A 19,674-nucleotide genomic window follows, 5' to 3' on the forward strand; every position below is an offset into this window, starting at 1 on the left:
GTCTTACCAATATGTAAACTAATTGGGCACTCAATTGTAGGACTATTGAGATAAGCCCTATGTATATACACGTACTATGTCTTTTATGTTTTTTCTTTTTTGCTACTTAGAAATGTTCACTCTCGAGAAATATCTATGAAAACTCCTGAAGAAGCTATTATGAAGATGGCGAAACATGTAGAGTTGATATTTTCGAGTGCATTCTTTGATTTTATCATTTTATATTGATGTATTGTCTTGTCCTCACTTTCTATGTGTAATAAAATGTACAATTTTTGAGAATTCAGATTTTTCTCCATCATTTTGCACCGTTAAAGTCCCACTTTGCCCCCCTCCATTGTAGTTACTTTGATCAAAGGGATGTGGTGCTTTTTACTTCATCTCTAGCAATAATTCTTTAAAATTCAAGTTTAGACTAGGCTCATGGGGCTGGGCTCCTCGAGGCTCATTGGACTGGGCTCCTCAATATTATACAATATTACCCCTACCACAATATTGCTATTTTGTGCCCCATGTCTATCCTATATATCACAATAGCCTTCACTTGGGACACTTATATTATCTTCTTGAGGGATCTCAGACTTCTGCCTATCCCCCCCAGAGGTCTCGTCTCTTAGTTGCCCCTCCCCTTTATTGTTCTTTGCATAATTGTTATACTCTAACCTAGCAGGAATAATGAGGCCCTTACATTAATCACATTCTTTTAACTTCCTCCTACTCCTGCTAAGGTAGATCGACTCACAACATTTTTATGCCATCCAATAAAACCAAATCCCCCCCCCCTTTTTTTTTTTTCCAATAAAAGCTTTATTGAGGAATAAGTTTGTAACAATGAAAATAGTAATGTAAGCATTTTGGTATGACATCATTAAAGATTACAGACAGACGTTTCAGCATAGAAGTTGAATGACATATATGATAATAAGTATGTCCTGAAAGTCTCGTACAGTCAACAAATCATTTAGTGTAACCGGTACTGGTGTAGGCTGGGAAAGAACCGCTACACCAGATGGCCAAAGAGGCCAAGAGGAAGGAAGACAGAGTATAGAGAGATAAAGAAGGAGAGAAGAGAAATTGGTAGTAGGGGTGAGGTGGGTATGGGGGTAGGGAATTCTGCAGAGAGCATTCCGATACAGTCAGGCTAAGTATCAGATATTGGTAATAATATTCGGTAAACAGAGGTCATCAGCTCAGAAGGCTGTGTAGCCACGTCTCAAGCCCATTTAGTGTGTAATCAATTTAGGAAAATCATCAGACAATGTGAAGAGTACCCAGGGTCTCCAAGTTTCATGGAAGGTGACATCCGATTCATTTTTAATAGCGATGATCTCTTCCATGTCATATATAAGTTTCACCTTATCAGCCCAGTCTTTGGCATTGGGGGTGTTTTGTGTATTCCATTGCAGGGGTATGACCTTCTTGGCCGCATTTAGTAGGTGTCTGACTAAGGAGTGTTTGTAGCTTTTATATGAGAGATTATTTATATGGAGTAAAAAGCACGCAGCATCGAGGACCATAGAGGTGCCTGTGATGAGTTTAATGAGATTAATAATCTTAGACCAGTAGGTCCTTATTAAGTCGCAAGACCACCATAAATGCACGAAAGTGCCCCTCTGTTTCAAACATCTCCAACAGCGATCGGAGCGTTGCGAAGACCAAGCTTGTAGCTTCACCGGGGTAATGTACCATTGTACTAAAATTTTGAAGGCCGTTTCTTGGATTTTCATGCTCAATGAGCATTTGTGCGTAAATACGCAAGCTTTTTCCCAATTCTTATCTTAAATTGAGCAGTCCAAGTCTTTCTCCCATAATTTCTTATATTTATCTGGAGACTGTGTTGGGGTACACAGAATCCACTTGTATGCTTGTGAGGTGGTTTTGTAGCAAGGTGATTGGTCTCCGCAAAGCTTTTCGAAGGCTGTTAGAGGCTTAGTCAAAGCAGACCTGTTTTTGTGATTTCGGATAAAGTCGTGTATTTGAAGGTGTTTCCAAAAGGAGAGTGTGTAATTTTTTGGTTTGGCCCCATTGAATTCGCTGAGGGACATTAGGTTGTTTCTTTTGAAACAGTCTTTCACCCGTAGGGTGGGGTCTGGTGAAGGAGTGTTTGGTCTCTTAAAATCAAGGTCAATGCCAGGTAGAAAGTCTGGGTTGTCAGAGATTGGTGTCATAGGACCTGGGTTGGAGACTAGTTGGTATTCAGTGGCAAGTCTATTAAAAATTGAGAGTGTGGTAGATATTAATGGATGAAGTCTGACTTCAGCAGGATAATTGGTAGGATCTGACCAAATTAAATTTTGGGTTGGAAACTTTGAGCAACATCTTTCCAATTCCACCCAATCTTTTTGCTGGGCATGGCAATGCCAGTCGACCACTCTGGTAATGTGAGTGGCATGGTAATATTTGAGGAAGTTTGGTAACCCTATGCCGCCTCTTGCTTTGGGTATGTGCAATCTGTGAATGTTAATTCTGGGTTTTTTATGTGCCCAAATGAATTGTCTCTGAGTGTAAGTGAGCTTTTTGAAGAAGACAGCAGGAATTTTGATGGGGAGTGCATGGAACAGGTAGAATAACCATTTTTAAAATTGCGGCTCTTCCGAACCAGGAGAAATTTTATTAATTTTCCCCAAAAGTGGTGTAAAATTTGCTCCATATAGAGATTCAACATGTGGGGTGAGTTGGATACCCAGGTATTTGAGGGATCTAGGTTCCCATTTGTAGGGGCAGTTACTTTGGGTTAGTTTTTTCAGATCATCTGACAAGGAGATATCCATGGCCTCAGATTTGGAGTGGTTAATCTTAAAGTTGGACAAATATCGGAAATTGCGAAATTTTAGGTTCAGGTTGGGTATAGTGATATGAGGTTGGGTGATATAGAATAGTAAGTCATCAGCGTAGGCTGAGACTTTATAGTCTCTATCTCCGATTCGGAATCCATGAATTGCCGGTTCTGCATTCACATGCCTAATCAGGGGTTCAAGGGCTAGGATAAAGAGAATCGGAGAGAGAGGACATCCTTGTCTCGTTCCATTTTTCAAATGAATGGGGGAGGAAAGTACATTGTTAACTTTGACCCTCGCAATAGGGTCAGTGTAGAGGGACCCAATCCAGGTCATCATGTTATTGCCTAGGCCTATGTGCTCACAAATGGTTAGCAAGTAATCCCAGGCCACCCTGTCAAAGGCCTTTTCGGCATCTGTAGATAGAACCAGGCCTTCCAAGCCATTTCTACGTGCCTCATGTATCAAATTCAGTGATTTTACAATATTGTCCCTTGCTTCGCGGCCGGGCATAAAGCCCACCTGTTCAGGTCCAATGACAAGGTGGAGTAGGGGTCTCAGTTTGTTGGCTAAAATTTTCGCTAGAAGCTTAACGTCAATGTTTAAGAGTGTCTGTAATTTGCACAGTCTGTCGAGTCTTTGTCTTTTTTGGGGATCACTGTTATGTGTGCAGTGAGAAAGTCTGCGGAGGGTCTAGATCGTTTGGAGAGGACGTTTAGTGCTTTGGTGAGAGGGGTCGTTAACGTAGAGTCAAAAGTTTTGTAGTACTGGGAAGTCAACCCATCCGGTCCTGGGCTCTTGCCATTTTTCAGATCTTTGATGGCCAATTGGACTTCTTCTAGGGTAATGTCTTTCTCTAGTTCTAGAATGTCTGAGTGTTCAAGAATAGGTAAGCCACTATCTCTAATGTATTGGTGGATGAGCAGGTCCCTAGGTCCCGTCAGGTTGGGGGGGCGGGATTGGGGAGGGAGGCTGTACAGTTTTTCGTAGAAAAGGCGGAATGCTTCCGCAATGGTCCTAGAATCGTGATACTTATTATTGTTCTTGTCTCTAATACATGGGATATGTGACACAGTCTGTAGGTCTTTGAGTGCTCTCGCTAAGTATTTGCTGCTCTTATCCCCATGTTCATAATAGATCGCCCTACTCAGATATAAGGATCTTTTGGTTTTCTTAATCAAAATGTCAGCTAGTTCTTTTCTACGTTCAAGCAGGTCTTTGTGTAAGGTCTTAGCTAATGAAAGTTTATGTTGGGATTCTAGGAGGGCAATATTAGCCACTAGTTCAGATATGCGTTTATCATTTTCTTTCTTTTTCCTGGCCCCAAACTTGATAAATTCCCCCCTGATCACGCTCTTGTGAGCCTCCCAGATTGTAATCGGGGAGGTCTCAGGAGAGGTGTTTTCGCGAAAAAATAATCCGTCAGGGTAGATTGGATATTTGTCTTGATCTCCTGGTCAATTAGCAAGGAGGGATTCAGCCTCCAATTGAACATAGGTTTGCAATTTGTGTTTGGTGAGATGGAGACCGATATTGGGGCATGGTCAGATATTGAGATAATCCCAATCTCAGCCTCCATCAGATCTGGTAGGTCTCTTTGAGTTATGTATAGGTGGTCAATTCTCGAATACCTATCATGTGGAGCCGAGTAATGTGTAAAATCCTTCTCTGTGGGATGTAGGGCTCTCCAGGTATCGACCAGGTTTAGGGATCTTAACAATTCTTTAATTCTTTTCAGCAGTTTGTATGCAATACATGTTTTACCAGAGGAGGTATCCTGTATGCGGTCCAATGGAATGTTAAAGTCCCCCCCCAGGATCACACATCCCGTTGCAAAACTCTTGAGTTCTGAAATTAGTTTGTTACAGAATGACACATGAGCTCTATTCGGAAAGTAGACATTAGCTAGCGTGCATGGACGCCCATTGAGTGTACCAGCTAGAAAAATAAACCTACCCTCGGGGTCTAGGTGTTGTTTTTCAACTGTAAATGGTGCGTTTTTACTCATCAGTATGGCCACACCCTTGGTCTTAGCCAAAGGTTTTGAAGCAGCGTACATTTTGATAAAGTATTTATCTGTCATTTTAGGGACAGAGTTGTGTTTGAAATGTGTCTCCTGGAGGAAGACTATATGTGCTTTACACTTTTTGAGTTCGGTTAGAATTTTCTTTCTCTTTTCAGGTATATTGAGACCATTGATGTTATGGGATACAATCAAGGGATTTTACCCAGATGTGAGAAAGCCATGGTTATATCTCTAGAGGGGGATTGGATCTTGGGGAGTGGGGAGGAAAGGACAGGGGATAGTAAAGGAAAGAAGAGAATAAGAGAAATACGGAGAAATACAGAGAGGAAGGAAGTAAAGACAAACACCGTTATAAGTCGACGCCTGGGAGAGGGGCCCAGACGTCTACTAATCAATAGACAGTTCTATACTGAAGATGTCAAAATACAGTAATACTTTGTGAGAAAGAAGACAACGTATAAAAGTGTCTTTTGGGAACAATGGTAGAGATGCAAAAAGGAGGCGTCCCAAAAAATTCAAAAAAAGAGTTCTATGTAATAGGACAATCCGTCCAAACCCACACAAAACGGCTCAGTAAATATATGCATAGTAACACAATAAAGAAAAAAGGACTCTGCGGCCAAATGTAACGTAAAACGGGCCAATAAGAGAAACTGCAATAATAACTGACATAGGTAGGATGGACCCATGTTGGAATAACCTCTCAATACTGTATTCCACAGTATGTTTGGTAAATTGCTCCTAACAGCTGAGACTGGACCTTGTCAGGAAAGAAAAGGCAAAAGATATGTAGTCCAGAAATTGTCATTAGGTGAATGCAAATTTCAGGAAAAAGAGAAAACAAAAAGGGGAAAGATGAGTCATTGCCTACAAGCTGTAGGCGAGACCGATACACAAATACCTCCAGGATTCAGTTCAGGAATGTTTGATCGGTCAAAAGTCCCAGGATCATCAGGATCTTCATCATGAGACTCTATTGCCCCGTACACACGTGCAGATTATCTGAAGACTTTTGTCTGCAGACTTACCAAAACCATATAATATGAGGTCAAACCTAAACACTTTCAATTTGTATGCAATCCGGCAGGCCCTTGCACTACATAGAAAAGGTAAATCTGAAGACAAAAGTCTTCAGATAATCTGCATGTGTGTATGGGGCATATGTCTATAACCCGAAATATTCTGCTGTGCTCGTCTGGAGGATCTCAACAACACATGAGGGTTGTACGCCACCTACTGGAGAAAGCTGGTATTTTGTCTGAAAATATAATATGTCATTAGTATCAGCTTGCGCACCTGTTATAGATGTAGGTGGATCGAGGAAAAAGAGCTCCAGAGATAAGTTCAGCAAGTAACAATCAAAAAAGTGGCCCAGCAAACATATGATCCTGATGGAGCATGTATTCTTTATAGTGCAATATTATCTCCTCAAAAGATGACACAGGTTGATATCATCACTTTGTTAGTAGAGGGTCAGGAGAAAACCCTAAGGTAAAAGAGGATTCCAGTATTCAGTGGTTAGCAAGGAACATAGTGTCCATCAAATGGATTGCAGGTTCCGTCTCTTGAAGTACGGTTAGTGTCTCTTAGTTGTGATCTCTAGATCTGGGAGTTTTTGGCGGGGAGGAGAAGGGAAGATGATTCCCCTTGTTTTTTGCTTACTTGCTCTTAGCAAAAGGGGATCTGTGGTCAGTGGGTGATCCAGGACCGTTGGAGAGATTAGGCGGGGTGGGAGGTAGGAGGAATTCGGCATACCAATCTGGCAGGGCAATCAGATCGATTTGCAGATTGTTGCAAAAGGTGGGCAAGTCCTCAGGAGTACGCAGCAAGAACTGTTTACCACGACATGTGGCTTGCACTGCAAATGGATATTTCCACCTGTAGGGGATGTTCTTCTCTCTAAGCACATCCAGAATGGGTCTGACCGCTCTCCTGTTTTTTAATGTGATTGGGGACAGGTCTTGGAAAAGTTGTATCTGGGTCTCGTTGAATAAAATTTGTTCACTCTGTCTCGCCTTATGTAGGATTTCCTCCTTGAGAGAATGGCTTAATAAACAGCATATCACATCCCTAGGAGGAGAGGAATCAGGGGCTTTTGGTCTCAGAGCTCTGTGTGCCCTTTCCAGCTCTATAGGGGATTCGGCAGGCCTTTCCAGGAGATTGTTGAAAATGGATGTCAGAGCCTGCCTAATGTCACCCCCCTCCACAGATTCAGGCAGACCTCTAATCCTTATATTGTTCCTTCTCCCCCGATTGTCCAAATCCTCCAGGTGTCTGTTTATAGCGATAAGGTGGTTAGAATGGGTACTAGTAACTTCCTCCAGTCTCTTTATTGCCTTGTCCCTGTGTTTGCCTGACCTCTCCACCCCCGCCATTTGCTCAGTCAGTCTGACTATGTCAGCTTTTAGGTCTGTGATAGCAGCTGCGAAGGACCCTTTTATGTCCGCCGCTATAGCGGTCATGTCGTTGAAGGTAAGCTGCCTGTCGGTATGTGGGGAGTCACTTACTGTGTCCTCCGAGGCAGCGATTGAGTCCGCATCGAACTCCTTTTCCTCCTCCTGGTTCTGTCTCCGCGCCATCTTGAGGCCTGAGGCGTTCCTCTGGGCCGTGGTTTGAGACTTGAAGATGTCGGCGATAATCTTGCCGTTCACCGCCTTGGTGGACTTGAGTTGCTTGCTCTGGGAGATCGGCTTGGTAAGTCTGCCCATTTGCCCGCAAATGGAGCGAAATAAGCGGCCGCAGAGTGGTTTTAGAGCCGGTGTGGGTCCGGAGCTCCTTCCTTAGGCAGCCATCCTCGCCGCGCGTCAAGCCACGCCCTCCTTTTTTTTTTTTTTTTTTTTTTATATGACCCGTGCCTTTAGCCTTTATCAAACTCTATAACCACTTTAAATCTGCACAAGGGGTCGCCCACATAGAGATTGATTGTTTTCCCTAACACTTCCATCTACATCTACATCCCACTATAATCTTTCCCCCCAGATCTGTCTGGTAAGGGTGTTGATAGACAAATTATGATTTGGAACTTCCCTAGTAAATACAGCCCCAGACCTCTAATGGCCCAGACAGCTAAAGAATTAGAGCACCCTCTTTCTATAGAAGAAATTGTAGCTCCACTCAAACAACTAAAAACGGGCAAGAGCCCAGGACCAGAGAGCATGAAAATAGGATACTTCAAAACCTTCTCAGACACACTTCCTTTTGGCCTTCAACTCCCTCTTAGACCATACGCCTACATTACAGAACCTGTTAGAAGCCCACACAACAGTGATTCCCAAAGCAGGCAGGGATCCAACTTCAGTCACCAATTACAGACCGATATGCCTCCTCAATGTAGGCCTCAAATTATTTGCAAAGATTTTGGCCAACCGCATTCTTCCTTTGCTCCCAAAATTAATCCCACTTGACCAGGTGGGCTTTATGCCTGGTAAGGAGGCAAGGGAAAACACACACAAAGCCATTAATATTCACCACTTGCTCACTTCCTCGTGCCTGCCGGGGTTCTTTCTCTCATTGGGCGTGGGGAAGGCATTCCACAGGGTAGCTTGGGACTTGACAGCTGCACTCAAAGCAAAAAAATGCTCCACTTTATTCTAGCTTTGTATTCCAATCCTACTGCCAGAATACGAGTGAACAGTTTCCTGTCGGACGCCTTCTCCATCTCTAATGGGACTGCCCCTTATCCCCTCTCATCTTTGTTTAAACCATGGATCCACTGCTCTGTAGGCTGCGGTTTAACCCTGACATTAAGGGGATTACCATCGCAGGCTGCACCCACAAAATTGCCACTTTTGTGGACGACATCCTGATGTTCCTCACAGACCATCACATCACTATCCTGAACCTACTTAAGGATTTCGCCCTATTCAAATCACTATCAAACCTTAAACTACATTTATCCAAACCCCATGCCCTCAATATTTTTTTTACATGAGACATTATCACGCTGTCAGGCTAACTTCCCCTTTATTTGGAAACGTGATGCAACACATATCTAGGCATCTAACTTCCTACACATTTATCAGACTTACTGTATATGCTAAAAATGATCCACCAATCCTTAATGATATACAATGCAATTTTCAGTCCTGGGCCACAGGCCTCTTCTCCTGGTTAAGCAGAGCCGCAATCATTAAAATGAACGTATTTCCCAGACTGCTCTACATCATGCAAACGATTCCAACAAAGCTCCCAAAGCCTTCTTTACATCATTCAGACAGATGTGCTTTACATTCCTATGGGGCACTAAACACCCCAGAATAGGTTTTGACAGGCTAACAATCCTTAAATCGAAGGGTATTACACGTTACTATTGGGCATGCCACTTATCACAGGTAGTCAACTGGAATATACACTCCCATGTCAAGGCATGGGTTAACCTAGAACACATATTCTAGCCCATCCCTCTACACCAACTCCCGTGGATTGCACTACACCTCCTCCCTGAGGACTATCAGTCCCACCCACTCATCAGCCCTACTATACAAATCTTCCACAATTCATGTCAGAAATATGGCCTCTCAGCTTCTTCAGGCCCTTTAACCCCCATCAGACATAACCCAGACTCCCCCCCCCCCCCAAGGAAGGTCAACTTCCTTGCTAATATCTGGCCTCACACTCACGTCCGAGCAGAGCACTTTTTTGATAAGGATACTTTTAGGACTCACCCCTCCCTTGCCTCGCACATGCTGACCAACTACCTCCCTTTTTGGTCCTATCTACAAATCAGACACTTTCTGAACATCCCTACTTTCACTCCTATATAGTCAAGACAGAGACGTAACTAAAACCTTCAGGGCCCCGGTGCAAGAAACCATAAAGGGCCACCTTGACCCCTGGGGCAACCCCATACACCTTGATAGAAGGATCACCTTGGGATCAGTGGCAGTGGTGGTGGGATAGGATGAGTGGTAGCGGTGGTGGGGGGGGGGTGGGATCAGTGGCAGTGGTGGCGGGGGGATGGGATCAGTGGCAGCGGAGGTGGGGGGGTAGGATTAGTGGCAGCAGTGGTGATGAGGGGGTGGGATTAGTGACAGTGGTGGTGGTGAGGGGGGTGGGATTAGTGACAGTGGTGGTGGTGAGAGGGAAGGATTAGTGACAGTGGTGGTGGTGAGGGGTTGAGATTAGTGACAGCGGTGGGGGTGAGGGGAGGTAGGATTAGTGACAGCGGTGGTGGTGAGGGGGGGGGTGAGACTAGTGACAGCGGTAGTGGTGACGGGGTGAGATTAGTGACAGCAGAAATTGTGAGGGGGGTGGGATTAGCGACAGAGGTGGTGGTGAGGGGAGGAGGATTAGTGACAGCAGTGGTGGTGAGGGGGTGTGGGATTAGTGACAGCGGTGGTGGTGAGGGGGTGGGATTAGGGACAGCGGTGGTGGTGAGGGGGTGGGATTAGGGACAGTGGTGGTGGTGAGGGGGGAGGATTAGTGACAGTGGTGGTGGTGAGGGGGGAAGATTAGTGACAGTGTTGGTGATGAGGGGTGGGATTAGTGACAGAGGTGGTGGTGAGAGGGTGAGATTAGTGACAGCGGGGATGGTGGGGGGGGTAGGATTAAGGACAGCGGTGGTGGTGAGGGGGTGAGATTAGGGACAAAGGTGGTGGTGAGGGGGTAGGATTAATGACATAGGTGGTGGTGAGGGGGTAGGATTAGCGACAGCGGTGATGGTGAGGGGGTAGGATTAGCAACAGTGGTGATGGTGAGGGGGGTAGGATTATTAACAGCAGTGGTGGTGAGGGGGTGGGATTAGTGAAAGCGGTTGTGGTGGGGGTGGGATTAGTGACAACAGTGGTGGTGAGGTGGTGGGATTAGAGACAGCGGTGGTGCCATTCTCCCCCCACCACCTCTTACTGATCCCCCCCACCACAGATCTCATTCCTATTCCTATCTGTTGTAGAGGTGATGGGGGGAATACATATGGTCTAATATATTTTTATTGAAAAAGAAATAAGATATGGCATTGTACAACAAGGAGAAAAGTAAAAAAAAGAAAAAAGAAATAACATTGCTTATTAGCCTTGACCTAAGTACTCAATGCCGACCTCTAGTATGCATTACAATATACCCTCCAAAGCTCCTAAGACATCATATACTTGATGACGAAACGCGTCAAGCTGGGACGCGCATAGCCTCGTTTTGAGTTGTATTGGACCGCAAGCTAACATCCAGGAAGCTCCGCGCATCGACGAGCAGGGTGTATGCAACTATCAGCCGGCTTCCTTTTTGTGTGCTAAGCGTGTCCTTACCGTACTTCATCCATGCTGTACCACCAATGTTTTTACCGTTTTGGCCTATTTTTGACATTTGGTGTTTACAAGCTAAAATCAGTTGTTTTTGCTAGAAAACTACTTAGAACCCCCAAACATTATATATTTTTTTAGCAGAGACCCTAGAGAATAAAATGGAGATTATTGCAATATTTTTTATCACACCGTATTTGCGCAGCGGTCTTCCAAACGCAATTTTTTTGGGAAAAAATTCACTTTTTTTAATTAAAAAATAAGAATCCAGTAAAGTTAGCCCAGTTTTTTTCCATAATGTGAAAGATAATGTTATGCCGAGTAAATAGATACCCAACATGTCATTCTTCAAAATTGCACACGCTCGCGGAATGGCGACAAACTTTGGTACTTAAAAATCCCCATAGGCGACACTTTAAAATTTCTACAGGTTGCCATCTTAGAGCTACAGAGGAAGTCTAGGGCTCAAATTATTGCTCTTGCTCTATCGATCGCGGCGATACCTCACATGTGTGGTTTGAACACCGTTTACATATGTGGGTGGGGTTTCCGTATGCGTTCGCTTCTGCGCACGAGCTAACAGGGACAGGGCGCTTTAATTTTTTTTTTACTATTTATTTTATTTATTATTTTTTATTTTTACACCGTTTTTTACAAAAAAAAATTGATCATTTTTATTTCTATTACAAGGAATGTAAACATTCCTTGTAATAGAAATAGGCATGACAGGACCTCTTTTTTTGTGAGATCTGGGGTCAAAAAGTCCTCAGATCTCACAAGTACACTAATAAAGATAGAAAGAAAAAAAAATGGAAAAAAAAAAAAAGGGTCCTTTAAGCCGGTTGCTAGGCAACGACATTTGCCGTCGCTCCGGTCCTCCAAGACCATAGAGTCGAGTGAGGGAAAGCTTGCCCTCACTCGACATCCTGTCTGTGAGGATCCGGTGTTCCGTGAAAAAACCATACCCGTGAGAAAACCATACCCTCGTCACTTCCGGTGCAGCTACGGAGGGTATGGATTTCTCACAGTAGTGTGTGTAATGTTATACTTGCCGCGATTACATTAAAACAGCTCCTCTGCAACATCAGTCATCTCCGCTCCTATCCCTGTCACTTCCCTCATCTCGGCTAATAAATACAAAAGCGGATCACGGAGCAGAGATCACCGTCACTTACATTTCATACACCTGCCGCCGCTTTTATATTTATTAGCCGAGATCAGGGAAGTGTCAGGGATAGGAGAGGAGATGCTCCATGTTGCAGCCGAACTGTTTTAATGTAACCGCCGCAAGTATAACATTACACACAGTGCCGTGATAATTTCATTCCCTCCGAGCATGCGCACTTGTGAACTTCTCTGCTGTGCAATGATGTATCCGGGGCTCTGAGCAAGCGCACTGCTACTCTGCTCAGCTGTTTCTGAAAGGAAGTGACGAGGGTATGGAATTCTAATGAGGTATGGTTTTCTAACGTTACACCGGGACCCGATCGTTTTCCCCGCTGCCGGCGGGTCCGTTAAGCGGGGAAAAGGACCGGGACGCGGCGGGAGCACCACTTCCGCCATCCCGGAGGGTGATCCCATGGCGAATCCGCCGCTGGGACCACCCTTATCGGAAAGCCGATCGCTTGCAGTTTAAAAAAATACCAGGGTTATGGCAGCTATCTGCTGCCATAACACCAGTATTTATGTTTAAATGCAGGACGTATATATACAGTGGCCGGTAGGGAGGTGGTTAAATAAACTATATAAATTTCAAATACTACACCATGAGGAGTGCAAATTTTGTACTCCTACCTACCTACTGGTACAGGAACATCAAGGACCATCCGGGCACGGACGGAGGGGACCCCTGCTGGAAATATACCCTAAGCCTAATTGACCCACTTACCGTATGGTATTGGGGGTCAACACCTTCCGGTGAGTTTGAACCATACTTCACGTGCACGGAGGGTGACTCCACCATTGCACAAGGACCGGGACGCGGCGGGAGCACCACTTCCGCCATCCCGGAGGGTGATCCCATGGCGAATCCGCCACTGGGACCACCCTTATCGGAAAGCCGATCGCTTGCAGTTTAAAAAAATACCAGGGTTATGGCAGCTATCTGCTGCCATAACACCGGTATTTATGTTTAAATGCAGGACGTATATATACAGTGGCCGGTAGGGAGGTGGTTAAATAAACTATATAAATTTCAAATACTACACCATGAGGAGTGCAAATTTTGTACTCCTACCTACCTACTGGTACAGGAACATCAAGGACCATCCGGGCACGGACGGAGGGGACCCCTGCTGGATATATACCCTAAGCCTAATTGACCCACTTACCGTATGGTATTGGGGGTCAACACCTTCCGGTGAGTTTGAACCATACTTCACGTGCACGGAGGGTGACTCCACCATTGCACAAATTGGAAGATCCACTCCATCATACCATGATATAGAGGACTTTTTTGGCATTTCAATCAGATACATTCACTGTATAATCACTTTGAACTTCTCTGGACTTTCTTTATAAGGACACACGAGCACTATATACCCTTTTTTATGCTCTATATGTATCCATTTATACAGACCTTTTTTGTTCCATATATATCATTTCTAGCATATGATTATTGATGCACGGTCTAATGAGCACTGAATGAGGTGTCTTTTGATGTACTGCACAGATATGTATTGATCCATCACTACATGCACTGGTTAGAAGCACTTTAAATTTTCTTGGGGATGCACTTTATATGATACATGTGAATATTAACTGATATTTGATACAACATAACCCTTATGCACATTGCAGTCCTTTACGTTTATTAATTTCATCTACCCTTCTATTTGGCTTGCATAACAGGCAAATTATCCCCATCACCCATTTTTGTTTCTTTACTTGAGACATGCGCTTTTGGTAATATTTCTATATTACATTTATTTCATCTCTTACCACTGTGGGTTGTCTACAGCAGCAGTCCATTTTCACACACCTATTTTTTTGGCGCGAGTGTTCATCATCGTCACATTACAAACCCTGAATTCTGCCAATAATGATCCCTTCAGTGTACAAACTGACCATGCATTTGCTAGTAGAAAAAAAATTCCATAGGTGAATGTAGCTAGTTTTAGCACTTACCTAGAAAGGACAGACTGATCACAATGAAGAGTCTCATCTCTCCTTACAGGGTGCAGTCGCTGGACGGCAAAGGATGTGTTGTCACTGGTTTATGGTCTGCATTTATTTTAGTTTAAAGGGAAGAGGAAGTGAAGAAATAGCAAACGATGTTTTAAAGTTATAAAGTGTTACTAAACCCAAGAGCCTGCATTCACTACATCTGGTCTCCCACAGTATACAGAACAATTATTTTAGCAAATATAAACTGATAAATATCTTTTTTCATCAGCAGAGTGCTGAAATATTGTAGGAGGAGTTTTCATTTCTCCCACAATTGTACTATCAGGCTTTAAGACCCCTGACCCTCTGTCTGGACAGTGCTGATTGGCCCTGTGCTGATCACATGCACCCTCCCAAGAAAAAAAAAAAAAACTCTCTAGCAATACATACCAAACTGTGCAGCCTGACTCCATAAACTGTAAATATTGGGTTATTTGTTGGAGTCTGTAGAAGAAGGAGATGATCAGAGAAGACAGGATCAAACAGCTTTTTTATACAATGCAAAGGACGAATTCCTTAGGTTCCACACTAAGGAGTATAACAAGTATGCTTTACTGAATATACAGACTGATTTTACTGTTGTGGGTTTAGTAACACGTAATCATTCACCTGGGGTGGCATCTTTATTGTTAACCCTCCTCTTATGTTAGCTTTCTGTTACTATCCATGATGTTAACGGGTCAGTTTTGACCCGTGTCTTAAATCAGCCATAAAATACCCTCTGAAAAATGATTTATCATCCAATTTGTTTCTTACCTCTTGGTTACCTTGTCAGGCTTCTTTATCCTTGAAAAGATTGGTTTTAATATTTTTGGTGTGACCCCTTAGACCTTTCTTTTGATAGCATACCTCTCATTGTCAAATTTAAAAAATGGTAAAATAAAGTCAGCAACTCTGAAATGAATTTGTCCTATGTTTCTTCACTTTATTTATAGAAGCAGACAAGCAGGAAAAGAGATAGGCCCCTCCCTAACTACAGCTCACAGGGTTGAGAGGTGATTGTCTGTCACTGTTACTAAGCAGAGAGAGTGTTTATGATTTTAGTTTTGGCACTTATTAGTGTCCTAAAATCCTATATTATAACTGGGTCAGAATTGACCCTAACACCATGAACGTCTTAATTTTCACCACAGTATTTTATAATTTAGTGAAAAGGATTCTTTTTCTATTACATTGTTTAAATAGAGGTTCCTGACAAAGTAAAAAAATCTTGATGCATTGATGCAATAAACACATTTATGTGATACTTATAGACATTCAAAACCTGAAAACGGGTCGGTTCTGACCCTAACACAAGAGGAGGGTTAACATAGTGTTCCATATTTCAATATACCCCCGTCCACAGACCACATTACCCTCCACAACACAGAAGAGACCCTTGTCCTCTCAACATTGGAATCAGCTGCTTTGTCAATACAAGTGTTTGGAAGCTGGCAGTGGGTTTTAGGGGGGTGAAGGTGACAGAGGGTAGGGTGTTAGCAAGGTGGCAGTAGGATGTCAGGTGTGATGAGCATGAGGATGACAGGGGGTTGGTTGTTAGCAAGGTTGCACTGGGGTGCCAGTTGTAATGAACATGAGGATGACAGGAGGTAGTGTGTTAAGAAGGTTGCAGTGGGGTGCCAGGTGTGATGAGGATGACAGGAGGTAGGTTGTTAGCAAGGTTGCAGTGGGGTTCCAGATGTGATGAGGATGACAGGGGGCTGTGTGTTAGCAAGGCGGCAGTGGGGTGCCAGGTGTGGTGAGAATAAGGTAGAGAGGGGGTAGTGTGTTAAGAAGGTTGCAGTGGGGTGCCAGGTAGGATGAGGATGACAGGGGGTAGTGTGTTAGCAAGACAGCAGTGGGGTGCCAGGTGTGATTAACATGAGGATGACAGTGGGTAGTGTATTAGGAAGGTTGCAGTGGGGTGTCAGGTGTGATGCAGATGAGGATGACAAGGGGTAGGTTGTTAGTAAGGTTGCAGTGGGGTGCCAGGTGTGATGAAGGTGGGGATGACAGGGGGAGCGATGATAACAATGTTGCAGTGGGGTGCCAGGAGTGGTGAAGATGATAATTACAGGTGGTGGGGTGTTAGCAAGGTTGCAGTGGAGTGCCAGGTGTTATGAAGGTGAGGATGACAGGGGGTAGGTTGTTAGCAAGGTTGCAGTGGGGCCAGGTGTGATGAACATGAGGATGACAGGTTGTGGGGTGTTATCAAGTTTTCAGTGGGGTGCCAGGTGTGATGAGGATGACAGGGGGTTATGTGCTAGCAAGGCGGCAATGGGGTTCCAGGTGTGATGAGGATGACAGGGGGTAGTGTGTTAGCAAGGCGGCAGTGGGGTGCCAGGTGTGATGGAGATGAGGATGACAGGGGGGTAGTGTGTTAGGAAGGTGGCAGTGGGGTGCCAAGTGTGATGAAAATGAGGATGACTGGGGGTGGTGTGTTAGGAAGGTTGCAGTGGGGTGCCAGGTAGAAGGAGGATCAGGATGACAGGGGGTAGTGTGTTAGCAAAGTGTCAGTGGGGTGCCAGGTGTGATGAAGATGAGGATGACAGGGGGGTAGTGTGTTAGGAAGGTTGCAGTAAGGTGCCAGGTGTTATGAAGATGAAGATAACAGATGGTAGTGTGTTAGGAAGGCTGCAGTAAGGTGCCAGGTGTTATGAAGATGAGGATGACAGGGGGGTAGTGTGTTAGGAAAGTGGCAGTAGGGTGCCAGGTGTGATGAAGATGAGGATGACAGGGGGGTAGTGTGTTAGGAAGGTTGCAGTGGGGTGCCAGGTGTTATGAAGATGATGATGACAGGGGGTAGTGTGTTAGGAAGGTTGCAGTGGGGTGCCAGGTGTGATACGGAAGACAGGGGAGACAGAGAGAAAAAGGGGAAAGGCACAGAAAGAGAGAAAGAAGGATCACAAATATGAAAAAAGGAAAACAACACATTTTTGGCATGATCTGTATTATTTATCAATTTAGAAATTGGGAAATAAATTTATTTTTATAAGTTTAGAAATATTTATGACCTCAATATGCACGTCTGCAGGCTGTAACTGATGTTGTTGAGAAGTCAAAAAAGAACACTGCAAAAACATGTACAGTACAGGGGTGTGATCTCCTTTATGAAATCACTGCCTCTTGAAATCCTCTACCGCCTGTGTCCTCATGCTTTTATGGGAGGCGGAGCTTCCATCAATCAAGATGTGACATCCTGCCCACTGTGTTCTTTTTTCGTTACTGGGCATGGAGGAGGAGGGAGGGACTGGGCTGTCATTTAGGATCTACAGACACGCCCAAATGTGTGATGTCTAGGGTTGAGCGGACACCTAGATGTCCGTGTTCGACGGGTTCGGCCGAACTTTAAAAAAAAGTCCGGGTCCGTGTCCCGGACTTTTACCGAACTTTTCCCGGACACCGAACCCCATTGAAGTCAATGGGGACCCGAACTTTAAGGCACTAAAATGGCTCTAAAACACCAAAGGAAAGGGCTAGAGTGCTGCAAATGGCAGCAAAACGTAATTAAGAGCATGGCAAGTGCTCTGCAAACAAATGTGGATAGGGAAATAACTTAAAACAACAAAAAAAAACAGAAAAATAAAACAATGTTCTTCTTCATCTCTGAAGGACGAGGCCCATATGGAGTAGGAGGGAGGTTGAGGTGGTGGTGGATGTGGCGGTGACATAGGCATGCGCACAGGGTGTGCCGGGTGTGCCTGGGCACACCCTAATCACCTAGGGCACATAGCATTGCCAGTGAGGAGATGGGAAAGATCTCCCTCGGACCTTCTCTGCTCTATTTCTCTTTGCCTACAGGTACATGGCCCCGATACATTACTCTCCCTGCTGGCAAACACATGCATGTGTATTTCAACTTTGGGGTGCACACCTTAATGCAATAGGCTGCGCACACCTATGGGCGGTGTAGGTGGAAGCGGCGGTGGAGGAGGACCAGGGCCGGATTAAGAGCATCATGGGCTTGGTGCTGAGGATTTTGAAGGGCCTTAAGGGCCGTGCCTTGCCATGCACCCAGAGGAGGAAGGGTGCAGCAATGCATGCCTAATTCAACATGGGATGCTGTCTCTGAAGCCCATAAACACATCCATGCATCGGCAACTGTCCCTCCTTGTCCGGCCTTCGCGCTGTGTGGGGAGGTTCTGAGGGTGCTGCCTGGGGAAGCGAGCATAGAAGCCAGACTTCTGTGTTTACAAGTGACAGAAGAGCGGTAACAGTGAATATGGCCAACCCGGGGCCTATATAAAAGGTAGGGGCCTGGAGCTGCAGCTCCAATAGCCCCTACGTTAATCTGGCCCTGAGGAGGAGGATGAGGTAGCCAACACTGCTTCTTTTCACAAATTTTAAATGAGGGTACACCCCAAAAGAGTGAGAAAGAGCAAAAATGGAACAATGGGTGGGTAAGGTTGGTATCCATTGCTATTCTGCATAAGGTACGGAAAAGTCCCGTGGGATCCATGCCTGGTTCATTTTAATGAACGTGAGCTTGTGCACATTGTCTCTGGACAGGCGGCTGCGCTTGTCTGTTATAACGCCCCCAGCCGTGCTAAATACCCGTTCAGATAATACACTGGCTGCAGGGCACGCCAGCACCTCCAAGGCGTAAAGGGCAAGCTCAGGCCATGTGCCCAATTTGGAGACCCAGAAGTTGAAGGGGGCAGACCCCTCATTTACTACATGTAGGCGTGTGCACACATACTGCTCCACCATGTTGGTAAAATGCTGCCTCCTGCTAAGACGTTCCATCTGAGCTGCTGGTGCTGCTGTTTGTTGTGGCGTGCTGACAAAGCTTTTCCACATTTCGGCCATGCTAACCCTGCCTTCTGAGGTGCTGGCGGTGCCCTGGTTGCGTTGGCGACCTCCTCCTCCTCTGCCTTGTGCTTCCACTGCGGCCCCGCTGTCAGATGGGAATGCCAGCAGCATGGCGTCTACCAGCGTGCGCTTGTACTCGCGCATCTTGCGATCGCGCTCCAGTGAGTGAATTAAGGACGGTACGTTGTCCTTGTAATGGGGATCCAGCAGCGTGGCCACCCAGTAATCAGCACAAGTTAGAATGTGGGCAACTCGGCGGTCGTTGTGGAGACACTGCAGCATGTAATCGCTCATGTGTGCCAGGCTGCCCAGAGGCAACGAAAGGCTGTCCTCTGTGGGAGGTGTATCGTCCGTGTCCTCTGTATCCCCCCAGCCACGCACCAGTGATGGCCATGAGCTGGCCTAGGTGCCACCCTGCTGTGAACATGGTTCCATCTCCTCCTCCAGCTCCTCCTCCTCCTCATCCTCCTCATCCTCCAGAACTGTGCCCCTGCTGGACAATTGTGTCCCTGGCGTTTGTGTGTGCAGGAACCCACCCTCGGAGCCCCTTGCGAATGACTGCCCTGAAAGCCTTGGAAATGTTACCTCTTCATCCTCCTCCTCCTCCTCATCCTGTGCCACATCCTCTTCCATCATCGCCCGAATTGTTTTTTCAAGGAGGCATAGAAGTGGGATAGTTAAG

The 19,674-nt window shown here is 45.3% G+C and overlaps 1 protein-coding gene across 1 annotated transcript in view; it reads right to left on the minus strand.

Annotated features, from left to right (window-relative positions):
- The window catches only part of LOC309552858 (uncharacterized protein), a gene marked incomplete at its 3' end in the record, with an annotated part of 147,482 nt that extends 133,280 nt beyond the window's left edge, over positions 1 to 14,202 (minus strand). The window contains exon 1 of the mRNA XM_082253769.1: positions 14,163 to 14,202. Coding sequence (XP_082109895.1) covers positions 14,163 to 14,199 — 37 coding nt within the window. The 5' untranslated portion in view covers positions 14,200 to 14,202. The remainder of the gene's footprint in view (positions 1 to 14,162) is intronic.
- Positions 14,203 to 19,674: the final 5,472 nt, after the last annotated feature.

Source organism: Pelophylax lessonae (genome assembly GCF_965119305.1).
Source record: "Pelophylax lessonae genome assembly, chromosome: 4".
NCBI classification, from domain to species: Eukaryota; Metazoa; Chordata; class Amphibia; order Anura; family Ranidae; genus Pelophylax; species Pelophylax lessonae.